Raw genomic sequence first — 19,883 nt, 5'->3', positions numbered from 1 at the left:
ATCAGCATCTCCCTTGGCGACATCCGAACTCTGACCCACGACCCGAGGAATCAACTTCCTGTTTTTGATCGGGCGTGTGGCGTTGTGTGTGCAATCTACCTGTTAACAACTTTTTTACAATGGTACGTATCAAATCTGTAATTTAAAATGCTGTTAGAGAATCGGTGGGAGCATGGGGCACGTTTCTTTTCCCCATTCCCCTGCCCTGTTTGGCGGAAAGAGGTGTAAGAATCTTCCACATGCGCCTCTGGGTTTAATTAATTCCGCCAATGCTGCAGTTCCTCTATATTTGGTTACTGCTGTTCTCCCAAAGCAGTGTACAGAGTATTCGCTAATTTTCAGTTTCTAAACTAGTTGTGGATAATTTGTTCACAGACTTATATGTTGAAGTGATCAGAGCTGTCAATATTCAAATATCAATTTCATTGGCAAGATATTAAATTGCAATTATTATTGAGATATTTAATGTGATAAGCCAACTGTTTATATGAAATAGGGTTGATTTAGCACACTTGAGGTGAATTACAGCATAGAAACGGGTCCATCATGCTAACTTTCCAGTTGAAACTATCTGCCCTAATCCCATTTTCCTGGCCTTTCCAAGTATCTTTTCTAGTAGCGAGAGGCTTGACCATCCCCCCCACACCCGATGATACTGTGGCTAATAGTGCTGTTAAAATCACCGAGATACGCGAATTCAGCTCAGATAGGGACCTGGGTCCTTCGGCTTCTATAGTTCAGATGCACACTGAATGAACTTGGGGAAACTTGTCAAACAAAGGCTGACATTTCAGATAGAACACATCTTCAGAAATAACGAAGAGTCCAAGATGTCAACCTGTCTTTTTTCTTTAAGATTTCCTGATATTTATGAAGATTGGCATATTGTTTTTAATGGCACTAGTTTTATATTGCATGTTTTTAGTGAATTGTGGACGATGCATGTTTTTAGTGAATTGTGGACGATGAATGTTAAAATGTTCTGGATATTTCTGTAATTTACATAATGTGAATACAATCATACTTCGCTGTTATAGAAACATAGAAAATAGGTGCAGGAGTAGGTCATTCGGCCCTTCGAGCCTGCACCACCATTCAATATGATCATGGCTGATCATGCATTTCAGTACCCCATTCCTGCTTTCTCTCCATACCCCTTGATCCCTTTAGCCGTGAGGAATATATCTAACGAACTGGCCCCAACAACTTTCTGTGGTAGAGAATTCCACATGCTCACAACTCTCTGAGTGAAGAAATTTCTCCTCATCTCGGTCCTAAATGGCTTGCCCCTTATTCTTAGACTGTGACCCCTGGTTCTGGACTTCCCCAACATCGAGAACATTCTTCCTGCATCTAACCTGTCCAATCCCGTCAGAATTTTATATGTTTCTATGAGATCCCCTCTCATTCTTCCAAATTCCAGTGAATATAAGCCTAGTCGATCCAGTCTTTCTTTATATGTCAGCCCTGTCAATGCAAGTATACCCTTCCTTAAATATGGAGACCAAAACTATGCAGTACTCCAGGTGTGGCCTCGCCAATACCCTGTACAGTTGTAACAGGACTTCGCTGCTTTTATACTCTATCCCCCTTGCAATAAAGGCCAACATTCCATTTGCCTTCCTGATTACTTGCTGTACCTGCATACTAACTTTTTGTGTTTCATGCACAAGGACCCGCGGGTCCCTCTTGTACTGCAGCATGTTGCAATTTTTCTCCATTTAAATTATAATTTGCTTTTATATTTTTTCTGCCAAAGTGGATAACCTCACATTATACTCCATCTGCCAAATTTTTGCCCACTCACTTAGCCTATTTAAACATAGAAACATAGACATTTACAGTGCAGAAGGAGGCCATTCGGCCCATCGTGTCCACGCCGGCCGACAAAGAGCCGCACGGCCCTAAAGGTTAGCAGCCCTAAAGGTTACATATAAACCTATGAACAATGACGGAAAGGCAAAAGGATCCAGCCCAAACCAGTCCACCTCACACAACTGCAACATCCCTTATACTGAAAACGTCTACACTCCACCGCAACCGGAGCTATGTGATCTCCTGGGAGAGGTAAAAACCTGATTTAAAAACTCAAGCCAATTTAGGGAGAAAAAATCTGGGAAAATTCCTCTCCGACCCATCCAGGCGTTCGAAACTAGTCCAGGAGATCACCCTGGCCGTATTCTATTCCGTGCTGTACTTACCGTTATATCTGTGCCGTCCAACAAAAGGTCATCCAGTCTAATCTCAATTACCAGCTCTAGGTCTGTAACCCTGCAGGTTACGGCACTTTAAGTTCCAACCCAACCATCTTTTAAAAGTGGTGAGGGTTTCTGCATCCACCGCTCTTCCAGGCAGCGAATTCCAGATCCCCACAACCCTCTGCGTAAAGAAGCCCCCCCTCAAATCCCCTCTAAACCTTCCACCAACCACCTTAAAACTATGCCCCCCTCGTAATAGACCCCTCCACTAATGGAAATAGACCTTTACTATCCACCATATCCAGGCTCCTCAATATTTTGTACACCTTAATGAGGTCCCCTCTCAACCTCCTCTGTTCCAATGAGAACAAACCCAACCTATCCAATCTGTCCTCATAACTAAGATTCTCCATTCCAGGCAACAGCCTAGTAAATCTCCTCTGCACCCTCTCTAGTGCAATCATGTCCTTCCTATAATACGGCGACCAGAACTGCACGCTGTACTCCAGCTGTGGCTTAACCAAAGTATTATATAATTTAAGTATAACCTGCCTGCTCTTATATTCTATGCCTCGGCCATAAAGGCAAGCATTCCGTATGCCACTTTAACCACCTTATCCACCTGGCCTGCTGCTTTCAGGGATCTGTGATTAAGCATTCCAAGGTCCCTTTGTTCCTCTACACTATTAAGTGGCCTCCCGCTTAATGTGTATACCCTTTCCTTATTAGCCTTCCCAAAGTGCATCACCTCACACTTCTCTGAATTAGATTCCATTTGCCACTACTCTGCCCACCTGACCAGTATTTATATCCTTTTGCAGATTTTTTTGTGTCCTCCTCTCAATTTGCTTTCCCACCCATCTTTGTATCATCAGCAAACTTGGCTACATTACACTCGGTCCCTTCATCCAAGTCATTAATATAGATTGTAAAGAGTTGAGGCCCCAGCACCGATCCCCAAGAAATAATGTGCTTGGTGAAGAATAAGGATCAAGAGAAGAAAATAGTTTATTGTTTTGCACTTTAAAAAAAAAACTCGTAAAGGTGCTATTTGTTTTTGATATCCATAAAGCACATCTCTGCCCTCCGATTGTATTTGTGCAGGATAACAATTAGTCTCTTGTTGGTGCATCTGCTGGTGGCACAGTTATTGGGGAGCTTACTGAGTGGGGGAATGTGGGGGCAAGCCATCAATCTAGTTTCTGTGGTGCATCGTGAGAGTTTCTGTGCACCTTTTTCATAAATTGCAATGTTGCAAACAACCTGTTTTAGCCTGCTATGTGCATTTGCTAATTGGTTGAAATGCATTCATAAAACTGTCTTCAGATTATAAGTAGAGTTCAGGTATTTTTTCTGTAAATTAAATAGCTTGATGCATAATTCATTCTGCTTTTTTCCGTATACAGGCTCGAAATGCAGAGAAGGCGATGTAAGTACAGTATCTCTTAAAATTTAGTGAATTGAAATGAAATATAGTTTTCAACAAAGTAATACTGGTCTTGTGAATTCTTGGATTTGCTGTGGTCATCATTGTTTTTTCAGCTGGTTATGGTATCCAATTTAAATGTATTTGTTTTTACAAACCAGAAAGTATTTGAAATATTTTGAGAACAGGATCAAATCATAATCACAACAAGCAAGTTATTTGGATAAACTTGTAGTTTATGGTGGAAGAGAAATTAATTTTAACTTTTAATTAGGTGCTTTACTCATTGCTAGCAGTATTTTGCATTGTTAATCCTGGCAACGACAGTGATAGAATAGGATTATCTTGGGGACGATTTGTAGTTGCCTTCATTTTCATAAGATTACAAAGAGTATTCCTAGGACATGCTTTTGCATAGAAGTCATCTCACTTTTTTCTAACAGCATGCTACTGGGATGGAGTGGGAAGTAAGCAAACAGTAAACTTATGAAAAAATACTAATTGTGGATTTCCCTTTAGTAAGTACTCTTGGGTTATGCTTGATACAGGTCAATGGTAATTCAGATTGTATTAATATTAATGATATTTGGCAGTGAATGGATTCAGCACTATACTTTTGTCCGTGTGACCTAGGTTGAAATCTAGCCCAAGCTGATGGAATGAAAGTCTCTTTTCTTTAGCTGTAAGGATATTAAATTAAATAGTTTTGATGTGTTTTAATCCAATTTCTGGGGATTTGAATCCATTGCCCAAAAGCATCCTGTGGCAATTTGTTAATTTTGCTGAAAAAACACATAGATGTCCGGTATAAAAATGAGATTGTTGCAGTAAGGATACTGTTCTGATATTTGGATTAAAGAATATTGTTGATTCAGTGTAGGTGGAGCTTAATCCTGAATCTATGCCATGTTATACCTGATGCTCAAGCTAGGTGGAAAATATTTATTTTACCCCAACCTTGAGATTATAAATGCGCATCTAACACTTTGAGTTACTTTATTTAGATTTTCAAAATTCAATTTACGATCTCTTGTACCTCTTTCTAACTTGGTTTTGATGCTTACACACAACAACTTGCCTCTCATTGTGAAAAGAATACTGGAAGTAATAAACCCCTTCCATTCTTTACACTTTGAACTCTGGCCTTTACAGAGCTAAAAGTGACAACGTGGAATTATATTTATTAATTGAGTGATCTCAGATTTGTGTCACTCATCTAATTTATTGCCTGTAGTTCCTATCTGAGGAAACATTTAAAACATTTTCTGGATTGGCTTGAGTATTGTTAAGTCTTCGCACCAAAATTTAAAAAGCAACTTATATGCCATATATTTGAAAAAAAAATTTTCAGGTTGAATGCCATTTTTCAGGTACTCCAATGCAAAATCCTTGTGGATTTGAGAGGTGGATTAATAACACATCGTAATTATTTTATTTTAGGACTGCCCTAGCAAGATTTCGCCAGGCCCAGCTAGAAGATGGAAAAGTTAAGGTTGGTAAATTTTGTAATTGTTTTCAAGCAAGATGCAATAAAGAAGACCATTTGATATGATAAAATAATTAACATAAAATTCACTATACAAGCTGTTCCAGTATATAAGTTGCCCTTTTATACTTGGAAGACATAGCAACTTTTTCACCAGATTTTTCAGCATTTATCCTGGTTAAATTATGCCTGCTTGGTTGCAGTTGGAGTAATGCAGGCTATCAGAGAGCAATTTTCCAGCAAAATAATAACAAGTCATTAATTCCAATATCTTCATTGTTTGTCGTTGAATAATGTGGCTCTGATCTCATAGCATCATAGAAATTTACAGCATGGAAGGAGGCCATTTCGACCCATTGTGTTGGCGCCAGCCGACAAAGTGCTATCCAGCCTAATCCCACTTTCGTAGCCCTGTAGGTTACAGCACTTCAACTGCGCATTCAAGTATTTTTTAAATGTGGCGAAGGTTTCTGCCTCTACCACCCTTTCAGGCAGTGAGTTCCAGACCCCCACCCACCCTCTGGATGAATAAATTCCTCCTCAAATCCCCTCTAGACCTCTTACCCATTACTTTAAATCTATGCCCCCTGGTTGTTGACCTAAGGGAAATACGTCCTTCCTATCCACTCTATCGAGGCCCCTCATAATTTTATACACCTCAATAAGGTTTTCCCTCAGCCTCCTTTGTTCCAATGAAAACAAAACCAGCCTATCCAATCTTACCTCATAGCTAAAATTCTCCAGTCCATGCAACATCCTCGTAAATCTCCTCTGTACCCTCTCTAGTGCAATCACATATTTCCTGTAATGTGGTGAGCAGGAATGTATGCAGTACTCTAGCTGTGGCTTAACTAGTGTTTTATACAGTTCAAGCATAACTTCCCTGCTCTTCTATTCTATGCCTCGGCTAATAAAGGCAAGTATTCTGTATGCCTTCTTAACTACCTTATCTACCTGGCCTGCCAGCTTCAGGGATCTGTGGACATGCACTCCAAGGTCCTTTTGTTCCTCTACACTTCTCAGTGCCCACCATTAAATGTATATTTCCTTGCCTTGTTGGCCCTCCCCAAATGCATTACCTCACACTTCTCTAGATTGAATTCCATTTGCCAATGTTCTGGCCAGTTCATTGATATCTTCCTGAAGTCTACAGCTTTCTTCTTCATTATCAACCACACAGCCAATTTTAGTATCACCTGCAAACTTCTTAATCATACGCCCTACATTCAAATCTAAATCATTGATATATACCACAGAAAGCAAGGGACTTAGTATTGAGCCCTGCGGGACCCCACTGGAAACAGTCACAAAAACACCCATAAACCATTACTCTTTGCTTCCTGCCTCTGAGCCAATTTTGGATCCAACTTGCCACTTTACCCTGGATCCCATAGGCTTTTACTTTTGTGACCAGTCTACCATGGGATCTTATCAAGTCTTGCTAAAATCCATATACATTACATCAAATGAATTACCCTCATTGACTCTCCTTGCTACCTCCTCAAAAAATTCAATCAAGTTAGTCAGACACAACCTTCCCTTAACAAATCCAAGCTGATTGTCCTTGATTAATCTGTATCTTTCTAAATGAAGATTTATCCTGTCCCTCAGAATTTTTTCCAATAATTTTTCCACCACAGAAGTTAGGCTGACTGGCCTGTAATTACTCGGTCTATCCCTTTCTCCCTTTTTAAACAAAGATACAACATTAGCAGTCCTCTGGCACCACGCCTGTAGCCAGAGCGGATTGGAAAATGATGGTCAGAGCCTCTGCTATTTCCTCTTTTGCTTCTCTTAACAGCCTGGGATACCTTTCATCCAGGCCTGGGAATTTATCCACTTTCAAAGCTGCTAAGCCCCTGTTTATTTCATCAAATATTTCACACTCCTCCTCCCTGATTGCAATGTCTGAATCGCCCGTCTCTTTTGTGAAAACAGATGCAAAATATTTATTAAGAACCATACCCACGTCTTCCGCCTCCACACACACATTACCTTTATAGTCTCCATCAGGCCCTACTTGTTATTTAGTTATCCTCTTGCTCTTAATGTATTTATAAAACATCTTTGGGTTTTCCTTGATTTTACTTGCCAACATTTTTTCATGCTCTTTATATTTCTAAAAAGGAAATTAGGAAAACAAAGAAACATAGAAAATAGGTATAGGAGTAGGCCATTCGGCCCTTCGAGCCTGCACCGCCATTCAATAAGGTCATGGCTGATCATTCCCTCAGTACCCCTTTCCTGCTTTCTCTCCATACCCCTTGATCTTTTACACGTAAAGGCCATATCTAACTCCCTCTTGAATATATCCAATGAACTGGCATCAACAACTCTGCGGCAGGGAATTCCACAGGTTAACAACTCTGAAGAAGTTTCTCCTCATCTCAGTCCTAAATGGCCTACCCCTTATCCTAAGACTATGTCCCTTGGTTCTGGACTTCCCCAACATCGGGAACATTCTTCCCGCATCTAACCTGTCCAGTCCCGTCAGAATCTTATACGTTTCTATGAGATCCCCTCTCATCCTTCTAAACTCCAGTTAATAAAGGCCGAGTTGATCCAGTTTCTCCTCATATGTCAGTCTAGCCATCCCTGGAATCAGTCTGGTGAACTTTCGCTGCACTTCTTCAGATTAGGAGACCAAAACTGAACACAATATTCCAGGTGAGGCCTCGCTAAGGCCCTGTACAACTGCAGTAAGGAGATATTACACTCAATTCCTTCATCTAAATTGCGTCCCTGCACTTTCTATGCTCCTCTCGAGTTTCTACAGTATTGAGCACTTGGTATCTGTTATAAGCCTCCCTTTTTTCTTTATCCTACCCTGTATGTCCCTTGCTATCCAGGGCCTTTAGATTTGTTAATCCCACCCTTTTTTTTAAGGTAACATACTTGCTCCGAACCCTCAGAATCTGCTCCTTGACTGACTCCCACTGCTCTGACACTGATTTACCTTCATGTAGCTGTTTCCAGTCCACTTTGGCTAAATCTCATCTCCACTTAGTAAAATTGTTTTTTCTCAAATTGAGGATCTTTATTCCTGGTCTATCTTTGTCCTTTTACATAACTACCCTAAATCTAACTGAATTATGATCACTAGCACCAAAATGCTCTCCCACTGCTACCCGTTCTACCTGCCCAGCTTCATCCCCTAAAACTAGTGCAGAACCGCCCCCTCCCTTGTTGGACATGTTACATACAGGCTAAAAAAGTTCTTCTGAATGCGTTTGAGGAATTCCGCACCCTCTATACCTTTCACACTAATTTTATCCCAGTTAATATTAGGGTAGTTGAAATCCCCTAATATTACTGCCTAAAGTTTTTGCACTTCTCAGAAATCTGCCTACACATTTGCTCTTCTACCTCCTTCTGATTGTTTTAGGGTCTATAGTACACTCCCAGCAGTATGATCGCCCCTTTTTTGTCCTTCAATTCAACCCATATGGCCTCATTTGATGATCCTTCTAACATATTATCCCTCCTCACAGCTGGAATTGTTTATTATTTGGGTTGCTTAGCAATAAGCTTTGATATGACACTGTTTTGATGTTGACTAAGCATTGCTTACTGTCTTTATTCAGTAGGAGAGGAGACCATTCCTTGCATCAGAGTGTAATGATTTGCATAAAGCAGAGAAATGGAGGAGACAGGTGAGCAAAACCTTGTGTTGACATTAAGACTCTGTAATGCTTTTGAGCTCCAGTAGTCTCCTGTGTGAGTTTAGCAAAATAATATTTTGATTCCATTATTGCAGCCTTTACTGTATATGAAACATTGTCACTCAGTGCTCAGGAATTTGTTTTAATCAAACATTTCAAAGGTGGAGGGGTGGGGAGTGGGCGGTGGTAATCTGCAAAGCTTCCTATTCTGCCCCGAAAAATGTGCCACTGTTAAACTAAAAGGTAATGCTGATGAAACCGTGATGTTCATGGAAATAACTAATATCCAGACTGTCATATTTAGTTTGCTGGTTGGCATTTTAACATCTTGTAGCTAATTCCCTACATATTAAAAATAATATGGTTTTCTACCCATTCATTTTAATGAGAGGAATATTATGGACTAGCAAGTGCAAAAGAAAACTTGGACCAATTTATCTTGCTGATTTATCTCTTAATAATTGGCCTCAATTCGTACTGTTAATTACAATTCTGCACCTCTAACCGAATATAATTTTAGTAACCATTTTAATTAAATATCTGCTTATCTATTAATTTGTTTCATATTCGATTGGCAGATTTTATATTATAGATGCACATAACTGGAGAAAGAGGGGGTTGATTAGGATTTAAAAAATAAGCTTGTGTATTTGTGTTGCTATTTATTTTAATGAAAATGTGCCAATTTTCACTGTTAATTATATATACACACACACATATACTCCCGTTTTGTTTCACTAGAAATTCTGTGAATATTTCCTACTTTGAACAGCGGAGACAGAAAGGTGAACACTAAAATGATACACAATTGAGATTCTGGTGCAACAAAACTGTAGTTATGTCATTGAGCACAAGATGAGCAGTCCACAAAAATTGCTTTGGGGCTAAGAATAATTGCATGGCACATGATTGCTAATATATAATTTGCTGTACCATGTTGGATAAGGAATGAGGTCATACTGAAACATTGGTCAATTATTGCTCGAGTGTTTAACATTATTTCACAAGTTTTTCCTAAAGCACAATTATTCTTTGTCAGATTACATTAGTGAACATTTTGTGCATTGACAAATAATTGTGCTATTCTGTTCAGTGTCTTTCCTATTTCTGTGCAGATCAACATTAGTGTAATCACAGAAGCATTAGAATTGCAGATTTTAGCATTAATTTGACCTTCATTTTAACTGGAATTCCATAATGTAGGTGGTATAATGTGTCCTTCAGTGAAATGACTGAACATTCTCACATTTTTACTTTTAAAATTAAAAAAGAAATGTTTTAAAACAAACAGTGGTTGTAACTATAATGTAAGCTTCCAGTAAACACATGGAAGAGAAAAAAATAAAATCTCTTTTTAAAAAAAAACAAATTTTGCTTTGCAGTGCAAGGATGAAAATAGTATAATGAATTCTAATGCTGTCCAGTGTAAAACAAATGCAAATCAGCATTTGTTTCAATATTATAACCAATATTTACTATAGAACTAGTTCTCATTAATATGCTTGTTCTGGAGAAAGTTTCATATTTTGATTAAATTACTGAAAAATAATATTATTTTACTTGTAATTGTCATAAATTGCTGAATTTCATGTCAGCAATGTACTGCACCAGTAGTGTAGTATCTGAAGCATTTCTGACCATAGTATGAGCCCATGTTTCCACCCTCTGAAAAAACGGCGCCACTCCATAAGGTGCACTGACTTTTTGGAATAAAAAGGGTGCCGAAAACTTACCTTGTGATTCTGCGAGCTCCTCAGGACGTCTTCGGGCTCACGTGGCGCAGTACAAGGAGTCGTGGGTGGAGGCAGGTCCCAGCGCTGAAAACAGTGCCAGGACCTCTGCACGTGCGTGCTAGAGTGCGCGCGCATGTGCAGTAGCTGCTCGCCCTGAAGGCTGCGTGGGAGGGGTCCGAAGCAAGCCGGCCCGATACCTGGCCGAATGGGCACCCCGGGCGAAGATCGGGACTCGTGCCTCCCTCCCGTTCAGCCCCCTCCCATCCTTCCCCCTCTCTCCCGTTCAGCTTCCCCTCATCCCTCCGCTCCCCTCCCTCCCTCGCCCCTCTGCTCCCCTCCCTCGCCCCTCCGCTCCCCTCCCTCGCCCCTCCGCTCCCCTCCCTCGCCCCTCCGCTACCCTCCCTCGCCCCCCCTCGCCCCTCCGCTCCCCTCCCTCCGCCTCCTCTCTTTTCCCCCCCCCCTTTTTTTTTTGGATTGATTTATTGATTTATTTATCATTTACTATTGATGATGACTCTTTAATTGTAAAAGTGAAGTGTTTAATGTTTGTGAATCCCCCTTCCCGCCCTCGCCCCCCCATCTCTCGTTCCGTGCGCCTGATTTATAAGTGTAGGCAAGGTTTTTCTGAGCGTACAAAAATCTACACTTACTCCAATCTACGTTAGTTTGGTGTAAGTTTTCACTGCCTAAACTTGCAAAACAGGTGTAAGTGGCTGGACACGCCCCCTTTTGAAAAAAAAATCTCTTCTAAAATGAAACTATTCTAACTCACTAGACCTGGAGCAAACTAAATGCCGAGAATTGCAATTTCTAAGATGCTCCATTCTAAACTAGTTGCTCCAAAAAAATAGGAGCAACTCAGGCCGAAACTTAAGCCCTAGAAGTGGTTTTACTGGCCAACTGCACTGTTCTGGTATCTTAAACGCAGAGTTTCAAACAGACAGACTTCAATACACGCATGCGGTTCTACTCGCCAGCCTCCAATTGCCAGTGGAATTTCTAATGTGCTTGAATATTTTAAAACTGTTTTAAGCTTGAGGCCATGTGATCTTGCTACAGTTGCCACATTACTGATTCTAGAAATAAACAGCATCTTGATGTAGTTTACAAAGGTATATTATGTAAGCAAATAGTATTCATAATATCTGTAGTTTGTAACTAATAATTAAAACTTCATGATGTTTTGTAGATCATAAGCGAAATTTCCAAAAAAGTGGCACAGATACAAAATGGTAAGTTTCAAAAAATTTTCCAGCTTTAAGTATTCACTTTTGCAGTATGAATTCATGTAATGCAAATACATTTTTTCATTTAAAGCTGGTTTGGGAGAATTTCGGATACGTGACCTGAACGATGAAATCAATAAGTTGCTACGAGAGAAAGGCCACTGGGAAGTCAGAATAAAGGAGTTAGGAGGTCCTGACTATGGGGTAAGTAACATAGAAAACTTTGCTAAATATCCATGCCTGTCTTTTGAATGATGGCAGTATGGCTGTTAGAAATGATACATTTTCATATTTAGATTGAGGGTTTAAAACAGGCTAGGCCTGATAGCATGAAGCTCTTTTCTCTTTCAGCTGTTAGTGTCTTAATTTCAAACAAGCTTGGGCAATCTCCATCTACTTGTTATTGGGTCCAACTCCACAAGACACAGGGTCATCGACCTGAAACATTAACCCTGTTTCTCTCTCCACGAATGCTACCTGACCCACTGAGATTTCCAGCATTTTCTGTTTTTATTTCGGATTCCAGCATCTGCAGTATTTTGCTTTTGTTTCCACAAATCTATCTGTCTTTGATTGATTGAATCTTGTTGGCTTTTGTCTCCAAGGTAGGCAAAAGCTTTTAAAAAGCAATAAAAGCACTTAACTGTAAAAAGCTGGTTCCAGTTAGTACCAGGCACATGACTTTACCTTATCATGGAATCATAGAAGTTTACAGCACGGAAGAAGGCCACTTCGGCCCATCGTGTCCATGCCGGCCTTGTATGAGGCAGGACTCTCTAAATGGGTTAACTATGCTGGTTGGAGACCTGTTGTTATGCTATTTAAATAATGAGATTTTCCAGCTTATTGCTGAAGCAGTCATTTACCTGTTCTGGGGGGCGGGAGGATAAGGATGCTCCTTCACCCTTGAGCCCTTCTCCTGGCCCTATCTGCTGCAAGCAATGTACCTTTATGTTGGTCCCTCCTGTCTCATCTAACTGTCCCGCCCCACCTCTTGTGTGTTCCCCACCTCACTGGTCATCCTACTGCCCATCCACACCAAGCACTTTTATTTCTCCCACTTCATCCTGCCATATATCACTGCTATTGCTTCTCCATCTCCCATCAAGCAGCTATGGCGCTTCCCCCACTTTCCATTGCTGACCACCCCTGACAAAGTCTCTCTGTCTGAGCTTTTCTGAGCAGCTATCCACAGCCTCCTTCTCGCTGTTGACAATCACGAGGATCCACATCCCAATACTTCCACACCTTATTACCAGTGTCTCTCAACATAATATATTATAAATTCATCATAGGCAGTCCCTCGGAATCGAGGAAGACTTGCTTTCACTCCTGAAGTGAGTTCTTTGGTGGCTGAACAGTCCAATACGAGAGCCGTAGACTCTGTCACAGGTGGGACAGATAGTCGTTGAGGGAAGGGGTGGGTGGGACTGCTTTGCCGCACGCTCTTTCCGCTGTCTGCGCTTGTTTTCTGCATGCTCTCGGCGTTGAGACTCGAGGTGCTCAGCGGCCCCTCGGATGCACTTCCCTCACTTAGGGTGGTCTTAGGCCAGGGACTCCCAGGTGTCAGTGGGGATGTTGCACTTTATCAGGGAGCCTTTATAGCGTTTCCGCTGCCCACCTTTGCCGGGAAGGAGCTCCGAGTAGAGCACTTGCTTTGGGAGTCTCGTGTCTGGCATGCGGACTATGTGGCCTGCCGAGCGGAGCTGATCGAGTGTGGTCAGTGCTTCAATGCTGGGGATGTTAGCCTGAGTGAGGTTTACAAGGGGTTTAAACAGCATAATTGCTCAACTCACAAAAGTTGTATAAGTGTGATATCAGAATTTATATCTTGATTTTCTTATTAAGAGTTTAATTAAGAGATTCCTTGTGCTGCATAACAACTGGATCACCTTAAACTGCACACCATCTGCAACATAGAAGATAGGCAGCCTCCTCTCAGGCCTTTGCTAGTGCCATTTTAAAACTGGTCATTATGAATAGTTCAAGATCAGTGGGAGTTGACTCCCCATGCACCTCAGTGAAACAGATAAAATCAAGAATTCAACACTGCTGTGGGTATGTATGCCACAAACTTGCATTCTGTCCAACTGTGGTGCTATGCGTTGGTTCTCCACCATGCTGTGGTGTTGTGCTGCTCCTATTGACTAATGCAACAGATTAACCAATATAAGGTGACGGCTAGTTGCTTAATTGAATGGTTTAAGAAAATCCATGAAGTAGATGCGTGTTATTTTCAGCTGCTGACAATTTATTCTTTCTTTCTGTATAATGCCATTTCTATAAGAGACAGATTTTTTTTTTTAATTTAGAAAATCGGACCGAAAATGTTGGATCATGAAGGCAAAGAAGTTCCAGGCAACAGAGGATACAAGTATTTTGGAGCAGCCAAAGATTTGCCAGGAGTCAGAGAACTGTTTGAAAAAGAACGTATGTGAAAAATTCTATTCATTTTTCTCACCAAGTTTTCTCCACTTTCTGTCCTGAAAACATTGACCTGTTGGAAAGTTCTCAGGGCATCAGTCACTCTGGTACCTTGCCCAGGTTCCCATTTTTCATGTGTGAGCCTTGACCATGATTATTAGCATGCAATTTAATCATAGGGGCCACACAGATGAGCCCAATTCTTATCTTTACCTGATATACATGTGCAATTCCGAACCTGATATTCACGTTGCTGGATAGCAATCAGATATGCTGGCCGAATTTACCCGTCCCTAACCCTAGTGAGCTGAGACCCGTTGTAGTATCCCTTCTCGTGATCTGGCTACGATGTACTAATTCAGCGTAATCAAGTAATGAAACCTGGGACCTTATGGTCTGTATGGCTCAGGTACCTGTGGAGCTCTTGGGGCAACCCATAAGTAAACACTGTAAAATCTTTTTTCCAGAATTATAGTTACATTGTTTAACAAATTGACCAACATGGTTATTCAAAAAGCAAATATATAGCAAAAGTTGTCTTTTTAAATTTAAAGTATACTAGCTTCCAATTTGCTGCTCTCTGGTATCCTTGATTCACACACCTCATATGACTAAGTCGATAGGAGCCCGGCTCTCGGGCCTCAACATCCCCATTGGATGCTACCTGGCCAAAATATAACTGATTTCAGGAACATACTATGGTGCTGCATATTGGTGCTCTGATGCAGTGTGCCATTGTGTATCGTTTTCGATCTTGAGCCATATTAACTAGACCATGTCACTGCATTTTAATATTATTAAAAGAAGTTAAGAGTGAACAATTTGAAACTAAGGGCCCAAGTTTCCACATGATTTGCGCCTGATTTTTAGGAGCAACTGGTGGAGAACGGACTATCTTAGAAATCGCAATTCTCCACATTTTTTTTTCTGCAGTTCTAGTCAGTTAGAACAGTTTCACTTTGGAACAGAATTTTTTCTTCAAAAGGGGGCGTGTCCGGCCACTGACACCTGATTTCAAAGTGTCCACAGTGAAAACGTACTCCAAACTAACTTAGAATGGAGCAAGTGAAGATTTTTGTAGAACTGAAAAAACCTGTTCTACACATTAAAAAATCAGGCGCAGGTTACAAATTAGGTGTCCAGAACGAGGTGGGGGGGGAAGGGAAGTCATTAAATTCTATAATAAATCCTTATTTATACTTATACAAATATTATACAAATAAATCCAACCTGAATAAACATTTATAAGCAAAGAAAAGATTAAATAAACCATCTTCCTACCTGTGTGAAAGTGCTTCAGGCAGGCCTTTCGGGACTGAAGGCTGAATGGGCCGGCCCGAGACTTCGGGCAGGGCCCGTCCCCAGCACCAGATTTACAGGTAGGTGGCGTTGGGTCGGGTCGAGGGGGGGAGGGAGAGGGGGGGAGGGAGGGAGGGGGAGGTCAGGTCGGATCCAGTCCGGGGTGGGGGGGGGAGAGCGGGGGTCGGGTCGAGTCCAGTCGGGTCGGGGGGCGGGCGCGCGGGTCGGGTCCAGTCGGCAGGGGGGAGCGGGAGCAGGAGCGCGGGTCGGGGCGGTGGGGGGTGGAGCAGGAGTCGGGTCGGGTCCAGTCGTGGGGGGTGGGTGGGGGGGGAGTAGGAGCAGGGGAGCGGGTCGGGGGGCGGGAGCGCGGGTCGGGTCCAGTCGGGGCGGGGGGGGAGCAGGAGCGTGGGTCGGGTCGGGGGGGGGGGGGGTGGAGCAGGAGTCGGGTCGGGTCCAGTCGGGGGGGGGGGGGAGCGTGAGTCGGGTCGGGGGGGGGGGAGCGCGGGTCGGGTCCAGTCGGGGGGGCGGGGGGGGTGGGCGGAGCGGAGCGGGAGTCGGGTCGGGTCCAGTGGGGGTTGTGTCGGGTCCGGTCCAGTCGGGGGTGGGGGGGGGAGCGGGTGTCGGGTCCGGTCCGGTCCGGAGGTTGGGGGGGGGGTGGAGGCGGGTGTCTGGTCTGGTCGGGGAGGGGGAGAGCAGGAGCTGGCCATGGGAGGAGCCTTATTCACGCAGCCCCAGTGAGGCCATTTGGCCAGGGCTAGGGGCTGCGTGCTTCGGGCGCCTGGAGCTACTGCACTTGCGTGCCCACTGTAGCGCATGTGCAGAGTTCCAGGCACTGTTTTCAGCGCAGGGACCTGGCTCCGCCCCCCCACAGCTCGTGCTGCGCTGCGCCGAGGGCCAGAGGACCTGCAGGGAGGTGGAGAATATGGACGATTTTTTTAGGCGCACTTTGTGGCGCGAAAAACAGGCGTCCAGGTCGGGACTGCGCCGTTCTAGGCGCGTGTGGAAACTTGGACCCTAAGTGTGTGTTTATAAGTAGCCTAGTATAGTATCTATATTTTGTTATTCTAATTAATTACGACACGCCTTTCAATCACGTGTTTGCTTGCAGCACCTGCCCCACCACGGAAAACCCGTGCTGAGCTCATGAAAGACATTGATGCAGACTATTATGGTTACCGAGATGAAGATGATGGGGTCCTTTTACCCCTGGAACAAGAGCTTGAGAAAGAAGGTAAATAAATCTAAAAGGCCATCTTGTTATAGTTTGGAAGCTGTGACATATTGATAGAATTAGGCAGATGTAGTGTGTGGCCCTTGATATTCCTTTTTTAAATAACAAATATAAGCTACTTGGCATAATGGGCAAGTATCTAATATGATTTCTTAGAATAAAGTGTTTTCACACAGATCAAATTCAATACCATGGTTTTAGTGGATTTTTATTATTATGATTTAAAATAGGTTTGGTTCTTAAATACAGGTATTTAAATTTTTTAGACTAGTAGTTAATTGTTTTTCATGCAATTGTGTGTTCCTCTTAAAAGAAAAATACATAGCAACACGAATAACTGAAATTAGTACTCATGGGGACAGTAACAAGAAGAGTGTAATGTCAGGATGGAAGAACAACCAGATGATACATCAAAAGTATATTAATTGGACAAATGTTTAGAAATATGCAAAACAAAGTGTATTTGTTCTTGGTCATCCTATTGTACTTCCCGGTTAAATGTGGAGTGTATGTCGCTGCTCTTGTAGAGAAACCAGATTGGCTGACAAAAAGCGGCTGGCGGAGGCTGGGTGTAGGTTATATGTTCTTCTGGTGAGGAAACTTGGTAGAAGAATATCGTCTTGCTAGTGTTGGGCTTGTAATTCGTACTGATATCTTTACCCAACTGGAGAGTTTGCCTATGTTGCATAAATGACCAGCTAATGTATATGCAACTTCGTATGAGGATGCTACACTACAATCATGAGTTTCTATGTACCAACTATGATGAGTCCATAGGAGGAAAAGAAAAAGTTCTACAGTGAACTAGATGAGCTGGTTACTGCAGCCCCCGTTTCTGACAACCTAATTATTATGGGAGATTTCAATGCATGCGTAGGAAGGGCTGTTGTGACCAAGTGAGGGTTTTAGTTCGGCATGGGATTAGTGGTATAAACAGGAATGGTTCCCTGCTCCCCAATTGTGTGCTGGGGTGGACTGGCTATCACAAGCACGGTGTTCCGACAGCCGGATAAGAAAAAGGCAATGTGGGTGCAGCCAAGATCCCGACAATAGCACCTGCTAGACAATGTCATTGTGCGTCCGAGGAATCTTCATAATGTCAGGATTACATCGTCCATGCAGGGAGCTGACTGCTGGATCGACCGATCATTGAGTGATGTGCTCAAAGATGTCCTTGGTAGTGATGCCAAGGCGCCGCTATATAGCTGCAAAATGCCCAAGGCGATTGAATGTTGAAACACTAAAGATTGATGATGTTCGAGCTGTATTGTGGAAGATAATGGAATTCTGACCATGTTAACTATCGGGGCATCTAACTTTTGTCTATAGCTGGCAAGAATCTGAGTCAATTTGATTGCCTGCTGCTGATAATGGTATACAGAAGACTAACGGTAACACAATGCAGCTTTAGGGCCAGTCACAGAATATGATCTTTGTTATTCAGCAAATTAATGAGAAGTGCCGGGAGTAAAATACGTGGCATTTATTGACTTGACCAAAGCTTTCCACACGGTCAGTCAGATTTTGGTGACTTGAGGAAATTCGGTTGACTGAGAAGTTCTTGTCAGTTCTGAAACTGCTCCATAATGAGATGCGAGACAGTGTGTATTGATGATGATCTGTCCGGACCATTCCCTATTTCAAATGGAGTGAAGCAAGGAAGCGTACTGGGCACTGCTCTATTTCACTCTTTTATGCAGCTCTACTGGATGATTCGTGAAAGAACTTCAGATAAGAGTTAGGATACAAATCTGCACAATAGGGAAATTGTTTGATCTATCAAGACTGTGAGCATTGACTAAAGACTCCAAACAAATTATAAAATGACATGCTGATGACGGAACCATTATGAAGAGGACCTTCAGCTGATGATGGGTAGACTCGCAGCTTCCACTGGTAGCTACATGCTTACAACTAGCCCTTGGGAAGCCATGGGCTAGACTTTCCACCACATCGCTCAAAATGGATTTCTATCGCCCATTTTGAGCAAAAAATGGAAACTCAGGCTGGAACATCGACGGAAAATTAAGCACCCAAGTTTCGGCTCACTTCGCGCACATCACCGAGTTGAACTTCTGTCACATTGCCGGGCTGATCGCTCGCCGAGAACATCGCTGGATAATAGTTGCTTTTCCCGGGCCTTTCTCACTGAACGAACGCCATTTTGAATTTCGGAGGAAGGGAGGAGGCAGCTAAAAAACTCGAGCTAAGATATTTGAGAGTTATTTAAGGGTCTTTTCCATTCAGATTTATATTGTACCAATAGTAGATTATGCATTTTTTACTGAAAAGTGCATTCATAACAAGTGAAAATAATTATTGATAGTTATGGGGCCTATGCTTTCTGTGCCATTACTCATAACTGCTCACACGCTGGTTTCTGAAGGGATCAGTCGAAAAAGTGGCAGAGTAATGCAGAGACAGAGGAGGCGAGTGTACAGCCAACGAGGGTACAAAGAAACGCAATCTTACCTCCACTTGTCTGAAAATGCATGTTTTAAAAGGCTGTGCTTCCCGAAGGAGGTCATCGATGAGATTTGCCAGCTCATCAAGAGGGATCGGCAGCCTTCTAGCACCGTCAGAACCGCATTTCTCATTGAGGTAAAGGGTACTGCGGCACTATCGTTCTACGCATCAGGATCCTTTCCGGCTTCAGCTGGCGACATCTGTGGTATCTCTCAGCACGCCACATGCTGCTGCATTCGGCAGGTGACTGCAGCCCTTTACGCTCTCAGAATGAACTTTATAAGCTTCCCTATGACCAGGGAGGCACAGACCGGGAGGGCTTTGGGTTTCTCGAGAATAGCCAACTTTCCCAAGGTGCAGGGAGCAATAGACAGCGCGCACATTGCCCTGAAAGCCCCTTTACAGAACACGGAGGTGTTTCGTAACAGAAAGGGATTCCACTCCCTGAATGTGCAGCTTGTTGTCGACCACAAGGGATATGGCCTTGTCAGCTGGCTGATGACCCCACTGCGTAATCCCGTCACTGAAGCAGAGAAACGTTACAACGAAAGCCACATAGCCACACGCAACATCGTCGAAAGACAATTGGTGTCCTAAAGCAGTGCTTTAGATGCCTGGACCACTCTGGTGGCAGCCTACAGTACCGCCCTGACCAGGTCGCTGAGTTTATTGTGGTGTGTTGCATGCTGCATAACCTAGCTATAAGGAGAGGATGACAAATGCCAGATGGGG

At 42.8% G+C, this 19,883-nt stretch overlaps 1 protein-coding gene across 2 annotated transcripts in view; it reads left to right on the top strand.

Annotated features, from left to right (window-relative positions):
* Positions 1 to 36: 36 nt before the first annotated feature.
* Positions 37 to 19,883, top strand: part of isy1 (ISY1 splicing factor homolog) — a 46,559-nt gene continuing 26,712 nt past the window's right edge. For both annotated transcript variants that reach the window (XM_070895352.1, XM_070895353.1), the window contains exons 1-8: positions 37 to 122; positions 3,605 to 3,627; positions 5,065 to 5,116; positions 8,698 to 8,763; positions 11,695 to 11,737; positions 11,823 to 11,935; positions 14,044 to 14,161; positions 16,563 to 16,685. In XM_070895352.1, the coding sequence (XP_070751453.1) occupies positions 120 to 122; positions 3,605 to 3,627; positions 5,065 to 5,116; positions 8,698 to 8,763; positions 11,695 to 11,737; positions 11,823 to 11,935; positions 14,044 to 14,161; positions 16,563 to 16,685 (541 nt within the window). In that variant the 5' untranslated portion in view covers positions 37 to 119. The remainder of the gene's footprint in view (positions 123 to 3,604; positions 3,628 to 5,064; positions 5,117 to 8,697; positions 8,764 to 11,694; positions 11,738 to 11,822; positions 11,936 to 14,043; positions 14,162 to 16,562; positions 16,686 to 19,883) is intronic.

The sequence above is a fragment of the Pristiophorus japonicus genome, chromosome 12, assembly GCF_044704955.1.
Source record: "Pristiophorus japonicus isolate sPriJap1 chromosome 12, sPriJap1.hap1, whole genome shotgun sequence".
Taxonomy (NCBI): domain Eukaryota; kingdom Metazoa; phylum Chordata; class Chondrichthyes; family Pristiophoridae; genus Pristiophorus; species Pristiophorus japonicus.
The sequence above is the reverse complement of the archived record's forward strand: the minus strand, read 5'-3'. Positions and strand labels throughout refer to the sequence as shown.